The sequence below is a fragment of the Bubalus bubalis genome, chromosome 10 (assembly GCF_019923935.1).
Source record: "Bubalus bubalis isolate 160015118507 breed Murrah chromosome 10, NDDB_SH_1, whole genome shotgun sequence".
Lineage (NCBI taxonomy): Eukaryota > Metazoa > Chordata > Mammalia > Artiodactyla > Bovidae > Bubalus > Bubalus bubalis.
The window spans coordinates 36,475,930-36,496,248 of NC_059166.1; the positions used below are offsets into that span (position 1 = coordinate 36,475,930).

The 20,319-nt window shown below is 39.0% G+C and overlaps 1 protein-coding gene across 3 annotated transcripts in view; it reads right to left on the minus strand.

The window, feature by feature from the left end:
* LAMA2 (laminin subunit alpha 2) overlaps window positions 1-20,319 on the minus strand; it is a 708,999-nt gene that overhangs the window by 58,447 nt on the left and 630,233 nt on the right. For all 3 annotated transcript variants that reach the window (XM_025294565.3, XM_025294564.3, XM_044924246.2), the window contains 5 exons: window positions 19,744-19,877; window positions 17,426-17,585; window positions 12,948-13,072; window positions 6,275-6,437; window positions 5,469-5,613 (listed from right to left, as the gene is read on the minus strand). In XM_025294565.3, the coding sequence (XP_025150350.3) occupies window positions 5,469-5,613; window positions 6,275-6,437; window positions 12,948-13,072; window positions 17,426-17,585; window positions 19,744-19,877 (727 nt within the window). The remainder of the gene's footprint in view (window positions 1-5,468; window positions 5,614-6,274; window positions 6,438-12,947; window positions 13,073-17,425; window positions 17,586-19,743; window positions 19,878-20,319) is intronic.

Consider the following 20,319-nt stretch of genomic DNA (forward strand, 5'->3'; position numbering starts at 1 on the left):
TCCTAACACCACACACAAAGATAAACTCAAAATGGATTAAAGACCTAAATTTAAGACCAGAAACTATAAAGCTCTTAGAGGAAAACACAGGTAGAACACTCGATGACATAAACCAAAGCAATATCCTCTATGACCCACCTCCTAGAGTAATGGAAATAAAAACAAAAGTAAACAAGTGGGACCTGATTAAACTTAAAAACTTTGCACAGCAAAGGAAACTATAAGCAAGATGAAAAGACAGCCCTCAGAATGGGAGAAAATAATAGTAAGTGAAACAACTGACAAAGGATTCATTTCCAAAATATACAAGCCGCTCATACCAGAAAAACAAACAATCCAATCAAAAAGTGGGAAAAAGACCTAAACAGATATTTCTCCAAAGAAGACATACAGATGGCTAACAGACACATGAAAAGTTGCTCAACATCACTCATTGTTAGAGAAATGAAAATCAAAACTAAAATGAGATATCACTTCACACCGGTCAGAATCAGTTCAGTTCAGTCGCTCAGTCATGTCCGACTCTTTGCGACTCCATGAATCGCAACACGCCAGGCCTCCTTGTCCAACGCCAACTGCCAGAGTCTACCCAAACCCATGTCCATCGAGTCAGTGATGCCATCCAACCATCTCATCCTCTGTCATCCCCTTCTTCTGCCCTCAATCTTTCATCAGGGTCTTTTCAAAGCAGTCAGCTCTTCACATCAGGTGGTCAAAGTATTGGAGTTTCAGCTTCAGCATCAGTCCTTCCAATGAACACCCAGGACTGATCTCCTTTAGGATGGACTGGTTGGATCTCCTTGCCATCCAAGGGATTCTCAAGAGTCTTCTCCAACACCACAGTTCAAAAGCATCAATTCTTCGGTGCTCAGCTTTCTTTATAGTCCAACTCTCACATTCATACATGACTACTGGAAAAAACATAGCCTTGACTAGATGGACCTTTGACAAAGTAATGTCTGTGCTTTTTAATATGCTGTCTAGGTTGGTCATAACTTTCCTTCCAAGGAGTAAGCATTTTTTAATTTCATGGCTGCAATCACCACCTGCAGTGATTTGGGAGCCCCCAAAAATAAAGTCAGCCACTGTGGCCATCATCAAAAAGTCTACAAACAATAAATGCTGGAGAGGGTGTGGAGAAAAGGGAACACTCTTGCACTGTTGGTAGGAATGTAAACTGAGACAGCCACTATGGAAAATGGTGCCGGGAGCCGGCGAGAGACATTCCACTCGTGACAAAGGTCATGAGGAAGGGGGCTCGGCATACGCAAAGGCGGGATCGAGCCTCGGGAGTGCCCCCGGATATTCTCGAGCATCTACCCCCCAAAAAACCAGAGTCTGCCTACTTTATTGCTTTGTGCTCTCACCTCTGACTTTACTGGGGGCTGTCCCCCACCACCATCTCACTCTCTCTGTCAAAGAGTTAACTTACAGCTCCAATTAATAAAGTTCCTGGGCAATTAGGAGTGTTTAAATCCAAACCCCTCAGATGGCTCTCTAACTCGCCTGACAAGTTTACCCGGACACCTACAGCTATGCATACGATTGTTTACAGTCTCCCAGCCTCCAGAGGCACGGGAAGCTTAAGATATTCAAATAGCTTAGAGCCTCTCAGAGAATTAGAAGCTGTCAGAATAAAACTAGTAAAAGATTTCATTGATGAGCCAATGTTTGTTGCCAAGTTTTCACATCCCTTAAATTGTATCCTTGAATGTGCATTAATTAATATAGTTGGTATGTAGAAAAAATAAGTAGTGGCCTTAGTGTTAGTAACTTTAGACCCTTAAGGTAGTAAATTCTTTCTTTTGTAAACCCATTACACATCCACCCTATAGGAACGTAATCTTATCTTCGGAAGATGGCGCCAAACCTTAGAATAATTACTCTTAGAGAAAATAAGTCTTTGTTGATAAGTCCTTGTCAAGAGTCATAAAATGTTAATAGGCCTCTGGCCAGAAGATGATGTAAATCACCTAAACCATTTGTATACGATAAATCTGCAGGAAAGAAACCCTGGTTTTTGATAAGCATCAAAGACTGCTGATTTTGCATCCCCTATTGTCCTCTATGTGTAACTTAGGGTATAAAAGCCCCTGTTGAAAATAAAGCTATGGGCCTTGCTCACCAACGCTTGGTCTCCCCATGTCATTCTTCCCTTTAACTTCCAGCTGACTGTCCATCTGGAGCGTGGATGTCCTCTGCGACCATTTATTTGCCTGGGCTTCTAAGACCCACTCGAGAAGGTGTCTAAGGTGGGGCACCTTCCGCTATTCGAGAGGGCGCCTGCGGCCTCCGTGGTCAGAGCTAACCTGGTGTCACGGGTTATATTGATTTTCCGCATAAACCAAGCCACTCAGCTTCTTTTCTCCACTGAATTTTCCTACTGAGCTATCCTCATTCTATTCCTCTTTATTATATCTAATTAACATTTGAATAGGTCGCCTAGCCGTCTCTCCTTCGAAGACCCTGGATCAGCCGGGGCTGGACCCCGGCAAAATGGTATGGCGATTCCTTAAAAAAATAAGAATAAAACTACCATATGACCCAGAAATCTCACTCCTAGGCATATACCCTGAGGAAACCAAAATTGAAAAAAACACATGTATCCCATTGTTCACTGCAGCACTATTTACAATAGCTAGAACATGGAAGCAACCTAGATGTCCATCGACAGATGAATGGATAAAGAAGTTGTGGTACATATACACAGTGGAATACTCAGCCATAAAAGGGAATGCATTTGAGTCAGTTCTGATGAAGTGGATGAAGCTAGAAACTATTACACAGAGTGAAGTGAGTCAGAAAGAGAAAGAGAAATACTGTATTCTAATACATACATACGGAATCTAGAAGAATGGTACTAAAGAACTTATTTATAGGGCAGCAATGAAGAAACAGACATAGAGAATAGACTTATGGACATGGGGAGAGGGGAGAAGAGGGTGAGACATATGGAAAGAGTAACATGGAAACCTATATTACCATATGTAAAGTAGATAGCCAATGGGAATTTGCTGTATGGCTCAGGAAACTCAAACAGGCACTCTATATCAACCTAGAGGGATGGGATGGGGAGGGAGATGGGAGGGAGGTTCAAAAGGGAGGGGATATATGTATATCTACAGCTGATTCATGTTGAGATTTGACAGAAAACAACAAAATTCTGTAAAGCAATTATCCTTCAATAAAAAAAAAAAAAAGAATACTAGAGTGAATTGCCATGCCCTCCTCCAGGGGATCTTCCCGACCCAGGGATGGAACTCATGTGTCTTAATGTCTCCTGCATTGGCAGGCAGGTTCTTTCCACTAGTGCCACCTGGGAAGCCCAGTTTAGCTCATAAGGCCTTTTATAAACTGGCTTTGTTATCTCCAGCCTTATCTGATCATTCTCTGCCACCATTCATCCTCTTAGCCTATGGACTTACTTATAGTTCCCAAAGCATTTCCCAAAGTGTGTTCAGCCAAATGCTGATAAGGTATGGAAGGATTTTGGTGATCAGAGAAGTTGCAGAAATGTCAGATTAGAGTTAAACTTTTTTCTGAGCTACTGTCCAGAGTCTATAAATGTGCCTTGTGCCTCTCTTGCTTGGGAAAAATGTATACAGACAGCTATTCCAATTAATTAAACAAATGCAAAACCAGTTTTTGTCCAAACTGAGGAGTTTCTCCAGGGTTTCCTGTTCCAAGGAAAAGCAGTTGGAGAATGATATATGATGTTGTATTAATATTATGCTCCCCGAGACCTCCAGGATTTCACACAACGTTCAATTTTCTGAATTGTTCAAAGGAGTTTTTCACCCACAGAACTCCTCAGCTCCTGCCCGTGCATCAGGGCACTCCCCTGAGGGCTGACCTCTGGATCTGACTTGAGTGTTTCTCTCTTCTGAGATTTCCAGCCTGCGTACATATCTCCATATGGTAATTAGCTTTCTACTCTAACTGCTGATTGACTTGTCTGTCTTCCCCTTTAGACTGCAAGTTCCTTAAAGACAGGGGCTTATCACAGACTTCACTTTGTTCTTGCCTAATAATTACTGGGCTTCCCTAGTAGCTCAGCTGGTAGAGAATCCCCCTTGAAATGCAGGAGTCCCTGGTTCGATTCCTGGGTTGGGAAGTTCCCCTGGAGAAGGGAATAGGCTACCCACTCCAATATGTTTGGTCTTCCCTGGTGGCTCAGATGGGAAAGAATCTGCCTTCAATGAGGGTGACCAGGGTTGGGAAGATACCCTGGACAAGGGAATGGCTATCCACTTCAGTATTCTTGCCTGGAGAATCCTTATGGACAGAGTAGCCTGACAGGCTACAGTCCATGACATGACTGTGGTTGTATCTGCCAAACACCTAGTAAGCACAGCACAGTACTTAACTAGGTGTTTGGCAGATATGTGTTAAATATAGGAATGAAAGACGGTACAAGGTTATATCTAAATTTTTGTGAAATGTCACAGTGGCATATTCAAAATGAATTAAGTCTAGTAATATAAACAGAAGAATCAAAGTTTAATTTGCAGATACAAGCAATGCCATAGTGCCCAGAATTAGGGGAATTATACTAAGACAACAATAGCTGCACACTGACACCTGATAGTCTTGGATTTCTGTCCTGGTTGTAAGATTTTAGGTATAAATGTTTGGGACCACATGTAAGCTTGAGTCTACATTTTCTTTTCTCTGCTGCTGCTAAGTTGCTTCAGTCGTGTCCGACTCTGTGCGACCCCATGGACTGCAGCCTACCAGGCTCCCCCGTCCCTGGGATTCTCCAGGCAAGAACACTGGAGTGGGTTGCCATTTCCTTCTCCAATGCATGAAAGTGGAAAGTGAAAGTGAAGTCTCTCAGTCATGTCCGACTCTTAGCGACCCCATGGACTGCAGCCCACCAGGCTCCTCCATCCATGGGATTTTTCCAGGCAACAGTACTGGAGTGGGGTGCCATTGCCTTCTCCACCAGAACAAAATACATGAACAAATGAAATAATGTTTGGGAAGTGTTTTGAAAATGTCCTAGAACATAAAAATGTTACATCATTATTAATCAATTATTAGCTTGTCCACATACACATTTTTGGCACTTTCAAAAAGCTAAGGATTGGTAGCTGTGCTCTATTGCCTGTACAAATTCTATCTGTGGGCCATTCTAAAGGAAACATCTTGGCAAAACGGGAAGAAAAGGAAAGCATACAAGCTTTTCAAATCTACTACAGGATATAATTTTACAAGTTGTAAGATAGGTTTATGCTTTCAAATTAAGCTCTCACTTTCAAAAGAAAATGACAGAGAATCATTTGGCTCTTCAATCAGTCATGTCTAACCCAAACCACCTGTAATCTAAGCCAAAGAAATGACTGTATCAATTTTTCACAGAATTTGTGAGTACCTAAAGTGACAGACAGGGTCTTCATGATTAGATACGTGGGAGCTTTGGATAGCATGATTAAGGCTCAGAGTGCATTATTACTATAAAAACTCACCTTGTTTTTGAATTCTTGACAAGGTGAATGATTTCCATTTCCCGTCATTATGGTTTTGATTGCTGACAACGGAAGCCATTCCTGAACCCAGATCATAGCTGACTTTTATGTGCCCATCAGTGAGCTCTACACTCATGAAATCCTTCTATTAATAGAGGAAAAATACACCAGTGATTAGATACACATAGAAAAATATGGGTGTTCACTTTGTGGGGTTTGTAATAGGGCTTTATGGTTAAATTACTGAATGTGTTGATCTGTAAGTGAAATCCATTTTTGGAAATAGAATTGGTGTTAGTATTTTATGAATGTTTGTGGGTGTGTTGTTATGGTGCAAACGGTCAAAGCCGAATTACTAGGATGTATCCTTTTATGACAGGAGTAAAAAGTGGGTTCCTTTGAAAATGTATTAAGCAAACTAAATAGGATGTTCCCAGAAAGAAGTTACGAAGAAACACTGACCTGGAAAAAATAATAAGGATGTTTAGAACCACCTTTTCACTAAGGTCTTTAGAAGAAGGCTAAGGAAGTGTGTTTTTCTGCTGCATGTTTCTATATAGAAGGAATCTTTACTGGGTGTTTCTTTTAAAGAATTATAAGGCAGTTATTCTGAAAATAAATGATAATTAAATTATATATGTAATTAAAGTTATTGATGGAAATACATAAATACTATGCACCACTCTTGGGTATGCACACTCATCCCAGACTCCTCTGAACAATAACTGATAACTGCATTGGAACCCCACAAAAAAAGAAGCAAACAATATCTTCAATTGTGAAAGATCAACCGTGCAAATCTTTACCAGGTCTCGTGTGGCAAGGTACATCAGGAGAGCACTTGAAGAAAATGTCCTGAACTTGAACATGACAGTGGAGATGTTGGGGTACCAACGAATGGGGCGACTGACCAACGCATAGCCTTCTCCATCAAACTGAATGGTCCCCTCACTATCTTCCACCTGTGGACTGAAGAGAGACATTTCACATGAATCAGACGATGTCTACATGATCCATCCATTTTCAATACATCACACTCTATCTTGTGAGTCTGGGTTGTAGGCTGTTGTGAAGTGAAGCTTGCTCAGTCATGTCCGACTTTTTGCGACCCCATGGGCTGTAGCCTACCATGCTCCTCCGTCCGTGGGATTATCCAGGCAAGAATACTGGAGTGGGTTGCCATTTCCTTCTCCAGGAGATCTTCCCAACCCAGGGATTGAACCCGGGTCTCCCGCATTGCAGGCAGACACTTTACCATCTGAGCCACCAGGAACTAGGCTGTTGTAGGGCAGGAACAATCCCAGATACATCTTCCATCCTTCCCCTTCTCTCCAGGGCCACCATCAGGCCAGGTAACCACCATCTCTCACCTGGACTTCATTAGGTGTTCAATAACTAGGTCAATGATGTTTTAAATCCTTTTGCTGAGGAGCCTAATGGATAGTTGTGTGGGTGTTTAAGTGTATCTTAGTGGTGTGAACTAGTGGGATTTTGGAACATGCTGAGAATGCATTGTTACATTTACCAAATGCATAACGTAACAGGGAGTAGGGGTTGGATGAAAAGGGTGAAGGTGGTCGAAAGGTGCTAACTTAAAAGTTGTAAGAGGAAAAGCCATGATGGAAAATAGACTCCTATTCTCTGAACTCTGGCTATTCAGTTGGATTTTCTGGGACATATTAGATTCAGACAATGAAGGGCTTCTCTAACTGTGTGTATTTGTTGATCTGTCTTCCCCAGTATGTAAGCTCTATGAAGCCGAGTAGAGCTTATGGGTCAGGCTCCATTTCAGGCACAAGCTCAGCATCCAGCGCAATGCTTGGCTCATAGTAGAAGCTGGTAAATATTTGTGGAATGAGGGGGATATTAGTAAAGCAAATTGCCTCACAGAGAATACATGTTCAATCAATACTGGTTGAATAATTAATGAATATTAAGATACATCTTGTAAATATAACGTTTAAAAATATTTCTTTTTCAAAAGAAAAGTTATCATCTATCTATCTTACCTAACTGATGTTAACAGCATAAGTCTTGACTGTGGAGATATTTTTAAACCTTAAATATCTGCATTTTGGTTTATATTTGAATCTGTGAAACTGGACTGTTGTATTAACTTAAGAGTAGAGAAGAGCTATTGAGAAATACAGTAATGTAAAATAACAATAACTGAGACTATTATTTGTATGAAATCTTGGATAATGAGAAAAATAATAGTGTACAACATTAATGGGCTTGTGGAAGAATAACTGTTTTGCATTTTAGACAAGTTGGCTTCCTCTCTGTTTCTGGAAAAGAGAGAAATATAAAACTCTGAAGACAAAAGGAAGGGAAGAGTCTTCTCTGTATTCGTCACAATCATGTAATCGTAAGTTATATCTAAATAGGTATAAAATCAGATTGATATATTTTTGTATACTGTAGCTTAAAGCTTAAAAGATGCTTTTTCAATATTCATGAAAAGTGTTAACTGAAAGGTTTGCGGGACTAAATCAGCTTATTAACAATATAATTTAGTGAATAAATTTAGTGAATAAATGATGAGCTTGGTCTTCTTTCATCATTATTAAAAATCCATTAGAATCTGGAATATCATGATGTTAGAGATAAGAAAATGTAATGTAGACTCTACTAAGTAGAAGGTCCGTGAGGGTCTCAAATACTTGGATTTTGCATTATGTACCACCATGCTATTAACAAAAACTCCAGAAAGGGTGTGGAGATCACCACTGACAGTTTCCCAAATGCTTTGGCCCAAAGCATTGTTACAACTCGAAAAGAAAAAAACATAAAATTTCACTACATAATGTCAGAATAAGCACTGGAATAAAAAAATGTCACATTTGTATAATGATGTTATTATGGACTTAATATATTAATTTCCTCAACACATAATGGAAAAAACAGCAGAGTAGATGGCAGGTAATCTGGAGTCTGATGCGGAATCTCAGAAGTCATGTAACACCTCATTTCTCAGTGTCTCCACTCTGAGGTTTAGATCAGTGAATGATTTCTAAAGCCTATTCTCACTTCAACCCTGTAACAGATTCTTCTGTTCAAGCAACAGGCAAATCTGCAAGCAGGAGTTTTGTATAAGAGCAGCAAAACATACAGTTGTAGATCAGGCTATTTTGTTTAATTCATTAACCAAAAACCAGGTAAACCTGGCTTCAAATTGGTGACTTTGAGGTTGGGGAAAAATGAATCTTTCCAATCATAGTCCATAAAATTTCAACAGCTAACATTATACTAGAGTTTTCCTATTCATTTTCAATATATTTACTAGGAAGAGTGACTATTCTTTTATAATTAATAAATGATAATCTCACAGCCTCCAGAAAGAAAACCACAACCACAGAAAGCTAACCAAATTATCACATGGATCACAGCCTTGTACAACTCAGTGAAGCTAGAGCCATGCTGTGCAGGGCCACCCAAAATGGACAGGTCATGGTGGAGAGTTCTGAAAAACATGGTCTACTGGAGACAGGAATGGCGAATCACTTCAGGATTTTTGCCTTGAGAACTCCATGAACAGTATGAAAAGGCAAAGAGATATGAAACTGGAAGATGAGCCTCCCGGGTTGGTAGGTATCCAATATGCTACTGGGGAAGAGCAGAGAAATAGCTTTAGGATGAATGAAGAGGCTGAGCCAAAGCAGAAATAATGTCCAGTTTGTGGATGTATCTGGTGGTGAAAGTAGGGTCCAATGTTTTAAGAACAATATTGCATAGGAACCTGGAATGTTAGGTCCATGAATCAAGGTAAGTTGGAAGCGGTCAAACAGGAGATGGCAAGAGTGAACACTGGCATTTTAGGTATCAGTGAACTAAAATGGACAGGAATGGGAGAATTTACTTCACATTACTACTGTTGGCAAGAATCCCTTAGAAGTAATGGAGTAGCCCTCATAGTCAACAAAAGAGTTGGAAATACAGTACTCAGGTACAATATCAAGTAGGAGAGAATGATCTCAGTTCATTTCCAAGGAAAACCATTCAACATCACAGTAATCCAAGTCTAAGCCCCAACCACTAATGTCAAAGAAGTTGAAGCTGGGTGGTTCTATGAAGACCTATAAGACCTTCTAGAACTAACACCAAAAAAAAAAAAGAAAAAAGAAAAAAATGTCCTATTCATCATAGGGGATTGAAATGCAAAAGTATGAAGTCAAGAAATACCTGGAGTAACAGGAATGTTTGGCCTTGGGTTACAAAATGACACAGGGCAAAGGCTAACAGTTTTGCCAAAAGAACACACTGGTCATAGCAAATACCCTCTTCCAACAACCCAAGAGACGACTCTCTACATGGACATCCCCAATAGTCAATACCAAAATCAGACTGATTATATTTTTTGCAGCCAAAGATGGAGAAGCTTTATACAGTCAGTAAAAAGGCCTGGAGCTGACTGTGGCGCAGATCATCAGCTCCTTATGACAAAATTCAGGCTTAAACTGAAGAAAGTAGGGAAAACCCTTAAGTTATTCATGTATGACCTAAGTCAAATTCCTTATGATTATACAGTGGAATTGACAATAGATTCAAGGGATTAGATTTGGTAGACAGAATGGACAGAGGTTTGTAACACTGTATGGCAAGCAGGGATCAAGACCATCCCCAAGAAAAAGAAATGCAAAAAGGCTAAATTGTGGTCTGAGGAGGCCTTACAAACAGCTGAGAAAAGAAGAGAAGCTATAGGCAAAGGAGAAAAGGAAAGATATACTCATTTGAATTCAGAGTTCCAAGAATAGCAAAGAGAGATAAGAAAGCCTTCCTCAATGAGCAATGCAAGGAAACAGAGGAAAACAATAGAATGGTAAAGATAAGATCTCTTCAAGACATACCAAGGGAGCATTTCATACAAAGATGGGCACAATAAAGGACAGAAATGGTGTGGAATTAACAGAAGCATAAGATATTAAGAAGAGGTGGCTAGAATACACAGAAGAACCATACAGAAAAGATCTTCATGAATCAGATAACCATGATGGTGTGATCACTCACCTAGAACCAGACATCCTGAAGTGTGAAGTCAAGTGGGCCATGGGAAGAATTACTATGAACAAAGCTACTAGAGGTGATGTAATTCCAGCTGAGCCACTTAAATCCTAAAAATGATGCTGTTAAAGTGCTGCACTCAGTACGTCAGCAAATTGGAAAACTCAGCAGTGGCCATAGGATTGGAAAAGGTCAGTTTTCCTTCCAACCCCAAAAAAGGCAGCACCAGAGAATGTTCAAACTATCACACAGCTGCACTGATTTCACATGCTAGCAAGGTAATTCTCAAAACCTTTCAAGCTAGGCTTCAACAGTACTTGAACTGAGAACTTCCAGATGTTCAAGCTAGATTTAGAAAGGGCAGATGAACCAGAGATCAAATCTGTTGGATCATAGAAAAAGCAAGAGAATTCCAGAAGAACATCTCATTCTGCTTTATTGACTACACCAAAGCCTTTGACTGTGTGGATTACAATAAACTGTAGAAAATTCTTAAAGAGATAGGAATACAGACCACTTTATCTACCTCTTGAGAAACCTGTATGCAGATCAAGAAGCTATAGTTAGAACTGAACATGGAACAAGACTGGTTTAAAATTGGGAAAGGAGGACATGAAGGCCTGAGATCTTTGCAGAATTGCTAATTAGCAATGCTATAGTCTTACATAATATGCATGGCTGAAAGGACATTTAAATGCTTTAGATGTTTGGTTGACAATACACTTTTGAAAATTCTACTTATAAATTTACCGAAGAAATGTTTAGGGAAAAGTTGGTGTTGATTTGTGAGTAGCGGAATGATAATGTAAACTTCATTGTCCTTGTTTTGAAATAATTTTACAGACAACATTCTATATTAGATTTTATCAAAGATTATGAACAAAACCACTATAAACCATGAATGGATCAGACTTTCAAATTGTCTTCAATGCCAAGTTGAAAAGTTCATGATGACAAAAAAAAAAAAAAAAAGAAAATAGATGAAAGTTAAAACTTTTGGGGAGAGAATATTTTGAGGCTACTTTCTTCTATAAAACTCTAGAGACATGAAGTACTCTGTGCTACATTAATGGAGAATTTAGGTTCTAGCAATGTACATGTTCTCTTTATATTAGAAATAAAAAATATAAACTCCTTAGCACCTAATTATTTTAGAGTTACTATGTGTGTTGATTAAGCTTCCAGGTTTTAATTTACATTTTATAGCTTTAACTAAATATAATTTAAATTGTAGTCTCAGTTGATCAGTGGCCTTTAAGTTTTTATACAGAGAAATCCTCTGCTGCTGCTGCTGCTGCTGCTAAGTTGTTTCAGTCATATCCGACTCTGTGCGACCCCACAGACGGCAGCCCACGAGGCTCCCCCGTCCCTGGGATTCCCCAGGCAAGAACACTGGAGTGGGTTGCCATTTCCTTCTCCAATGCATGAAAGTGAAAAGTGAAAGTGGAGTCACTTAGTCGTGTCTGACTCTTAGGGACCCCATGGACTGCAGTCTACCAGGCTCCTCCGTCCATGGAAAGAAATCCTCTACTTCTACTTAATTTTTTACGTACTCTATTCAGGTTTATATAAGAATATTTATATATGCTTTATATGCTTGATAAATATTTTTGAATTTCAACATTCTAACCTCTATCTTATAATTAATGATGGTTATTATGAAAATTTCTCCTGGCCTATCTTGACCTCTGTTTTTCCTTTCCCACTTAAAATCTTCAAGTCCGATGGGTTTCCACCTGAAACACTTACAGGATGCTATGTGTCATTTCATAAATCCTGGAGGAGATAAAACCTGCAGTATGGTTCTATATTTTCTTGTAAACATAAACAAAGTGAATCCAGGCTCTGAGGGGCCTGCAGTTTAATCAGTTAGGGAGAGCTTTCTTTAAGTAAAACTGAAATATGACTATAAAAGAACCACAAAGACCCAACACTTCCTGAACACAAAGGTAAGTTGGAGTGGAAAGAGACAGTAGTCTTAACTGACTGAGGCTAAAATACCTTGCTATTGTTATTTAGTCACTAAGTCACATCCAACTCTTTGTGACTTCATGGACTGTAGCCTGCCAGGCTCCCCTGTACATGGGATTTCCCAGACAAGAATAATGGTATGGGTTGCCATTCCCTTTTCCAGGTAATATTCCCAACCCAGGGATCAAATCCTCATCTCATGCTTGGCAGGTGGATTCTTTACCACTGAGCCACCTGGGAAGCCCTGAAATATCTCACCTTTGCAAATTTACAAAAACTATGACCATGTCAAAGTACTAGGGTAGTTCCCAAGGCCTTGGAAAGTGCCTACGCAAACTGGGGGAGGACTTGAGGTTACTTCGCTTCCTAGTAAATCTACCTTTGAACACAATCACTTCAAACTTCTTGCTTATCATCCACATGATAATGAAACACTGCACAATAAAATTAAAGCTTTTGTGATGCACAGGCCAGACAGACGTTAGGAGAGCCCTCCTCTTAACTAACCTGACGGTACATCCTTTGCAGTCACCTTCTATTTCTCGGAAATTCCACAATCCTATAGGTTTGCTGTCAAAGTATGCTTCTCCCATACAGCCAGTGAATGTGATAACACGTACAGCATCAGCCTTCTGCAGAGAGAAACATATTTGTTAGAATTTCACAAAAAAACCCTTAGAGAATCCATGCTGGTTTTGTTTAGTTGCTTAAGTAAGTAAGTGTTAGTTGCTCAGTCCTGTCCGACCCTTTGTGACCCCATGGACTGTAGCCTGCCAGGCCCCTCTGTTCATGGGATGCTCCAGGCAAGAATACTGGAGTGGGTTGCCATTCCCTTCTCCAGGGGACCTTTCCGACCCAAGGATTGAACCTGGGGTTTAGTCATTTAGTTGCATGCAACTCTTTGAGGTCCCATGGACTGTAGCCTACCAAGCTTCTCTATGAGATTTCCCAGGCAAGAATACTGGAGTGGGTTGCCATTTTCTTCTCCAGGGGAGGTTCCCAACCCAGGGATTGAATTTGCATCTCCTGCGTTGGCAGGTGGGTTCTTTACCACTGAAGTACCAGGAAAGTCCTACAGTATTCATAAGAGTTGTTATCTGAGCAGAAGAATCTTGAGTAGTTATTATCCACTCTTTGTAAAAATCTTGGTTGTGTACATATTCATTTTTTAACCATATAATAATATATCCTCAGAAACTGGTTATTCTGTGCTATACCAGTTTATCACCATTAGTAAATAAACTCTCCATGCTTCTGACTTTAAATGAACTGCTTATTCTCTTTGAGATTCTGTTTTCTTCTTGGTCTGCAACATTATTAGGACAATTATATAAGAGAATTAATTTATGGTTCCACAGTCAATGCCTGGCACAGAGATGGTGTTTAATAAATGCTAGTGCTCCTACACCACTAAGATGATTTCTTTCCAGAGATTACGAGAAAGGGTTGTTGTTGCTGAGTTGCTAACTTGTGTCTGACTCTTTCGTCCATGGGATATCTTAGGCAAGCATGCTAGAGTGGGTTGCCACTTCCTTCTCCATATGAGAAATGGTAGATACTGACAAAGGGAAACAAATGCTTGCATATAGATTACCTGTGATACTGCTGTCCCCAGTTTTTCATTTCCTTTTACATTCAAGTAGGTTTCCAGTGCAGGAGAATGAAGGGACAGAGTCAATTTGTCAGAGAAGGGACCCTGTGGTTGTTGCTTGGGGGCATACACAGCACAGAGCCTGACATCTAATAAGGGCAGAATAAACAGTTGTTGAATGACAACCTTAGTGTCATTCTTACAGGGAAAGGTCTTTTTTAAATTTTTATTTTATATTGGAGCATACCCGTCTGCCAAAGCAGGAAAAGCAAGAGATGTGGGTTCGATTCCTGGGTTGGGAACATCCTCTGGAGAAGGGAATGGCAACCCACCCCAGTATTATCGCCTGGAGAATTTCATGGAGAGAGGAGCCTGGCAGACTACAGTCCATGGATCACAAAGAGTCAGACATGACTGAGCACATACACTATAGTTGATTAACCATGTTGTGTTAGTTTCAGATGTACAACAAGGTGATTCAGTTATATATATACATCTCTCCCTTTTCAAATTCTTATCCCATTTAGGTAATTGCAGAATATTCAGCTGAGTTCCCTGTGCTACACAGTAGGTCCTTGTTGGTTATCTGTTTTAAATACAGCAGTGTGTCTATGTCAATTCTTGGTATATAACAGTCAAGAAGGAGGAGAATGGTCCAATTTTCTCTAGAGAAATTTGCTGTAATTTAAATAACTGTTCATTTTGGCATTGATAATGTTACAATTCTACAATACTCTGCCAAAGTGAATCCATATTTATCTGAGTAACCTGAAAGGAAAAAGTGAATTGACATGTTTGGGTTTTAGAACAAATATAAGAAGATAGTCATAGAGCAGTTAAACATTTGTAGTTATAATTTAGGTTAAAGTCATGAACATGTACATCTTGCTACTGCTATGATCAAGTGGGGCATTGCCATGGAGAAGAAATGTTGGTCAGACACTGACATTTACAAGTCAAGGACAGTCCTTGGGATTATCTGTGGAATATTCCCTTAATTTTCCAAAGGCTGATTATCCTACTTGTGACTTCTACTTGCTTTTTGTTTTTCCTCTTGTATTATAAAAATTACACCTGGGATATTTCCTGCTCCTGTGAATTTTCATTAACATGTCGATATAGTTACTTGTTTCAGTTTTTGGTTCATGTAATGGTATGGCAGGAACCTTGAAACTCTTGGTCAAAATGACTAAGATTTTCTATAGATTGCATTTGCCTTTACTTTTTGCCCCTCATACTGGCATAAATCAGTTTCTTTATGCCTAGTGACATCTGAATAATAAGAATTATTTAAGGTGCAATTTAAGGTGTGACTACCAGATGGTAAAGAATCCTCCTACAATGTGGGACACCAGGGCTTGATCCCTGGGTTGAGAAGATCCTCTGGAGGAGGGCATGGCAACCCACTCCAGTATTCTTGCTTGGAGAATCGCATGGACAGAGGAGTCTGGTAGGCTACAGCCCATAGGGTTGCAAAGAGTCAGATATTACTGAAGTGACAGCACATAGCACCATATCCTAGGCATTTGTTATAAATTTTATGCATATAATCTCACTATTCATTGTGGTAGTAAGGGATGGTAGTTAATAATAGAGATTCTTATGCCTGGTAACAAGTGTTCAGATTGCAGTTCCACCACTCACTGCCATGTGATCTTGGGTGAATCATTTAATTTATTTCTTATATAGATTTCTTAAGTATAAAATGAGGCTTCTATCTACATTTTGGGGTTGTTATGAAAATTGTTAATTCATGTAAAATTACTTAGAACATTACTTAGCACATAGTAAGGATTATATAAATGTTATAAGAGTTTATTATTACATATTATCCTACAGTATGCAAGCAGTGTAGATATTTTTATCTTACTTTTCTAGTTGAGGAAACTGAAGCCCAAGGGGTTAAGTGACTTGCCTAAGGTCATATTTTAGCAAGTGATAGAGCAGGGAATTCAGCCTGGATTTAATTTCAAAGTTTCTTTCTTTTTTTCTTTCTGGTTTTGTGTGTGTGTGTGTGTGTGTGTGTGTGTGCGCGCGCGTGTGCGTGTGTGCGCATGCTCAGTTGCTAAGTTGTATCTGACTCCTTGCGACCCCATGGACTGTAGCCTACCAGGCTCCTCTATCCGTGGGCTTTTCCTGGCAAGAATACTGGAGTGGGTTGCCAGTTCCTCCTTCAGGGGATCTTTCCAACCCAGGGAAGGAATGCATATCTCCTGTGTTTCCTACATTGCAGGCGAATATAACTCTGTGCTACCCCTGTATTTATCTTTCTGATGCTATGCTACGCTATGCTATGCTAAGTCACTTCAGTCGTGTCCGACTCTGTGTGACCGTAGCCTACCAGGCTCCCCCGTCCCTGGGATTCTCCAGGCAAGAACACTGGAGTGGGTTGCCATTTCCTTCTCCAATGCATGAAAGTGAAAAGTGAAAATGAAGTCGCTCAGTCGAGTCTGACTCAGCGATCCCATGGACTGCAGGCTACCAGGCTCCTCCATCCATGGGATTTTCTAGGCAAGAGTACTGGAGTGGGGTGTATGACTGTATATTACTATGTACCATGTACATTTATATGCTGCTCTAAGAAAAGAGGGTGATTTTAGTGTGTAGTTATGGAATCCATTCCAATACTTTCGAATCACATCTCATACACAAAAGCAAACAAAACAACCTCACTCTATATGAAGGTTGACTTCTCATAAATTTGGGGTCACCCTGGCTTTTCACATTTTCTGACTAATCTTATCCCAGGATGATTCTGACAAGCCCAGGATTACCCATAATATTTGGTTGTGCTCTTACGTCTCACCCACAGGTCGTTTTCCAGCACCTAATTCCATCTAATCAACACGAGCTTCTCTAAAATGCAGGCACTTTACAATTTGCAATGCACAAGGACGTGTCATGAAGCAATTATGAATATTAAGTGCATTACTTGATAAGAACGAGAAGAGCAACTTGAAAACTTTAAAAATCGGATCATGATTTGAAGGCTTATGGCTCCTGTGATATTTCCCAAGGTATTCATAAATCTTTTAATTAGATGTGAGTTTGAACTTTATAGCACTTCATATCAATAAATCATAAATTGATTCAGAAAATGAGGTATCATTAAAAAACACTTTGCTCTTGAAGTAACTAAAATAATATCAAAAAATTGATGCCACAGATTAGGGCAAAACAATAACTGTGTAAGTAAATACACATAGGTTTAAAAAGATTATGTTTTCAGATTGGATATTTGAGGAAGAAAATTCTTACTCAAAATATATCCATGTTTTCATAAAAACAAATTAAGTAAAAAGCTGTCAAGTTTTTGCAGTTTTGTGTCCTGTCTTTGCTCAAAGTCATCATGCCAGGAATTGTCTACAGAGACGGATGGGGAGAAAAATATTACCTTCAATTTCCCAGTCAAGCCACCAACAAACAGCATTGCATTTGCATCCACATCTAGAATAGTGTACCCAGGAGGTGATGCTGAATGGTATGTACTGGGCATAATGCTGGCTTTGGGTCCATCCAGAGCTCTCACAGAAATAGTTCCATTTCTCCCAGTTCTTCCAGGGTACGTGTTGGAATGAAATGAAAGAAAATAGAGAAAAATGAAGTTTGTGTCACATTTCTGATCACTTCAGATTTAAAACATATAAAATGTAGAGACTTGTTTTGGAATTTAGCTTCAAATATTCCAGATTCATTAAACTGCAAATCAAAATCCAGAGTCTGATCTCTGCTGTATGTTTACCATCAAATTCAACCAGGACCACTGAGCAATATACCCTGATTCTGACTGTGTCCATTGATAGGAAATGACATAGCAGCAACTAGCCGATGGAATGGCTGTTGGTTAGATGGAGAGTCTTTTCCCTTTTACTTTACAAAACAATGTGCTATTTACCTACATAGACTGTTTAAATAATGCTATATTACTTCATTTAGCATTTTGCCTAATTTAATTCAGCAAGTGAACTCTGAATAAGCCACCCATCTGCATTATAAACTGCATAATTTCTCCTAAAAATCCCTGACTATATCTTGGATTCAAATTTGCTGTAGTTGTTCCTGGAATCGTGCATCATTTACTGTTTGGCAAACCATCTTAATGTGTATACTGTAACATCCAGGCTTCAGAGTCATGCATATGAATTGCATAGAAGAACTTCACATTTAGATTCAATTAACAGAATTTCAGAAGCTATTATTATTGTAATTCATTCTTTTTTTAAACTGTTTGGTTCCCATGTGTTGTTAAACATGAAAATCTGAACTCTTTTATGAGACGAGCAGTTATAACAAAACTTTGTCTTTTTTCTCTCCCTGCCGTCTCATTTTGGTAAGCTTATCTTTGAGGATGCAGCATTAACTGAAATACATGGAAAAATAGAATGAATTTATCAAAAAGAGTTCTTGTTTAACAGAATACATATCTTCTAATAGAAGAACTGTACTTTGCAAACATAAGCACTCTTAAATCCTGTAAAGTACTTAATCCCCCCCACCATCACAAATGCAAGCATTTTATCTATTGCTGTCTCCTCCCTTTCTTTGTCTCTCTCTCTCTCACACACACAGTTTCATTTAAGATCTTAAAAGGAATTAAAGATATTTCTTCTTCTTAAGTTTCTTCAAGAAACTTTTAATTGTGAAAATCAAACATATACACACAAAGAATGAAATTCTATGTATCCATAACCTAGATTCAACAATCACCAGATCTTTAAGTCCTCTTTACCTAAGTCTGATCAACTTCCCGTGGTGTTTAACAAAACCTCTCAGCTGTTTTGTATTTAGCAGACAGTTGAAAATTAGAAAAAGAAGATGAGAAATGAAGAGCAAGTATCAAGGACAAGAATGGATTCTACAAGTGATCTGCACACTGTTAGAAGTTAATTAACTAAAGCATCAAAGATAGAATTAATCAATTTCCTATTCCTTCCATTTTAAATAGTGTGGACCTGATATTATATATTCGTGCCAGCATTTAGATAACTACACAGTAAGCCAAGGCTGCTATGTAGACTAGAAGAGGAACTTTGCATCAAAGATAGGCACCAATAGTAGCTCCTCTTTTTATTTTATAAAAAAATTTTTATTAGAGCACTGTTGCTTTACAATGTCATGTTAGTTTCTGCTGTACAGCTAAGTTAATCAGTTATGCATATACATATATCCCCTCTTTTTTAGATTTCCTTCCCATTTAGGTCACCACAAAGCACTGAGTAGAGCTTCCTGTGCTGTCCAGTAGGTTCTCATTAATTACCTATTTTATACATAGAGTATATATGTTAAAACATCAGACAAGGGATTGCTCTCCCAAGTACACAAATAGCCCATACAGCTCAAAATAAAAAAGACAGCTTTTATGCTCTGGATTGTATTGAATGAGGGCAAGTCTGAGTACTTCTTCAGATGACAGAAAACAACTTAACCTGAATGTTTCTATGGAACAATCAAATGAGGGGGCCAGAAAAGACTGGAAAAGACTGGAAATTCTGTTCAGTATCTTGAAAGTTTGTTAGCTCCTAACATGTTCTACAAAGATACCATCACAGACACTTACACATGTATACAATATAAAATATCTGTATGCAATGTAAAATATCTGTTACATACCTACACAACTAACCTCTTGAAACAGAAATAAAAATTTTCTTATAATCTAGGAAACTACTTCAAAATTCTGTCAATGATCTTAATCTCTATTGAGATAGTTACCTCGATGCCTCAATACGGTACCAGTATGAGTCATCAATAGTTAAATCTGGGTACTCGACACGCCCAACTCCAGATCCAACATCCCAGAGGAAGCTTACTTTGCCTTTACGCATTTCTATAGCCAGAAAGTCAATCTAGTGCACAGAAACAGAACAATAGACATCAGATACAAGGCACCATGAACAAGGAGGCCAGCAGAGTCTTTTCAATGGGTGCCATTTACAGATCTGTGAAATAATTAGAAGCATCACAATAAAAATCCCCAAATAATATGGTTTACTATTATTTATTAAACAATAAATAACTTTATTACTGTATCTTAATAATGCAATATCCATAAACATGTATGATACAGTGCTGAGGCAAATGTGTTAATTCAACCACTTCCAGTTAGGTCTAACCTTGAGACAAATGCCTTTTCTCACACTGATCCTGGAGATAAAAGCAAATATTTGGGTTCAGAATTCATCATTTGCACCACGGGTGCTGATATTTTTGAGGAGCCAGATATGATTTTTCACCCAAGGTGATCCAGAATTTCTCACCTAAATTCCAAGTATTAATTTATGCAGTAAG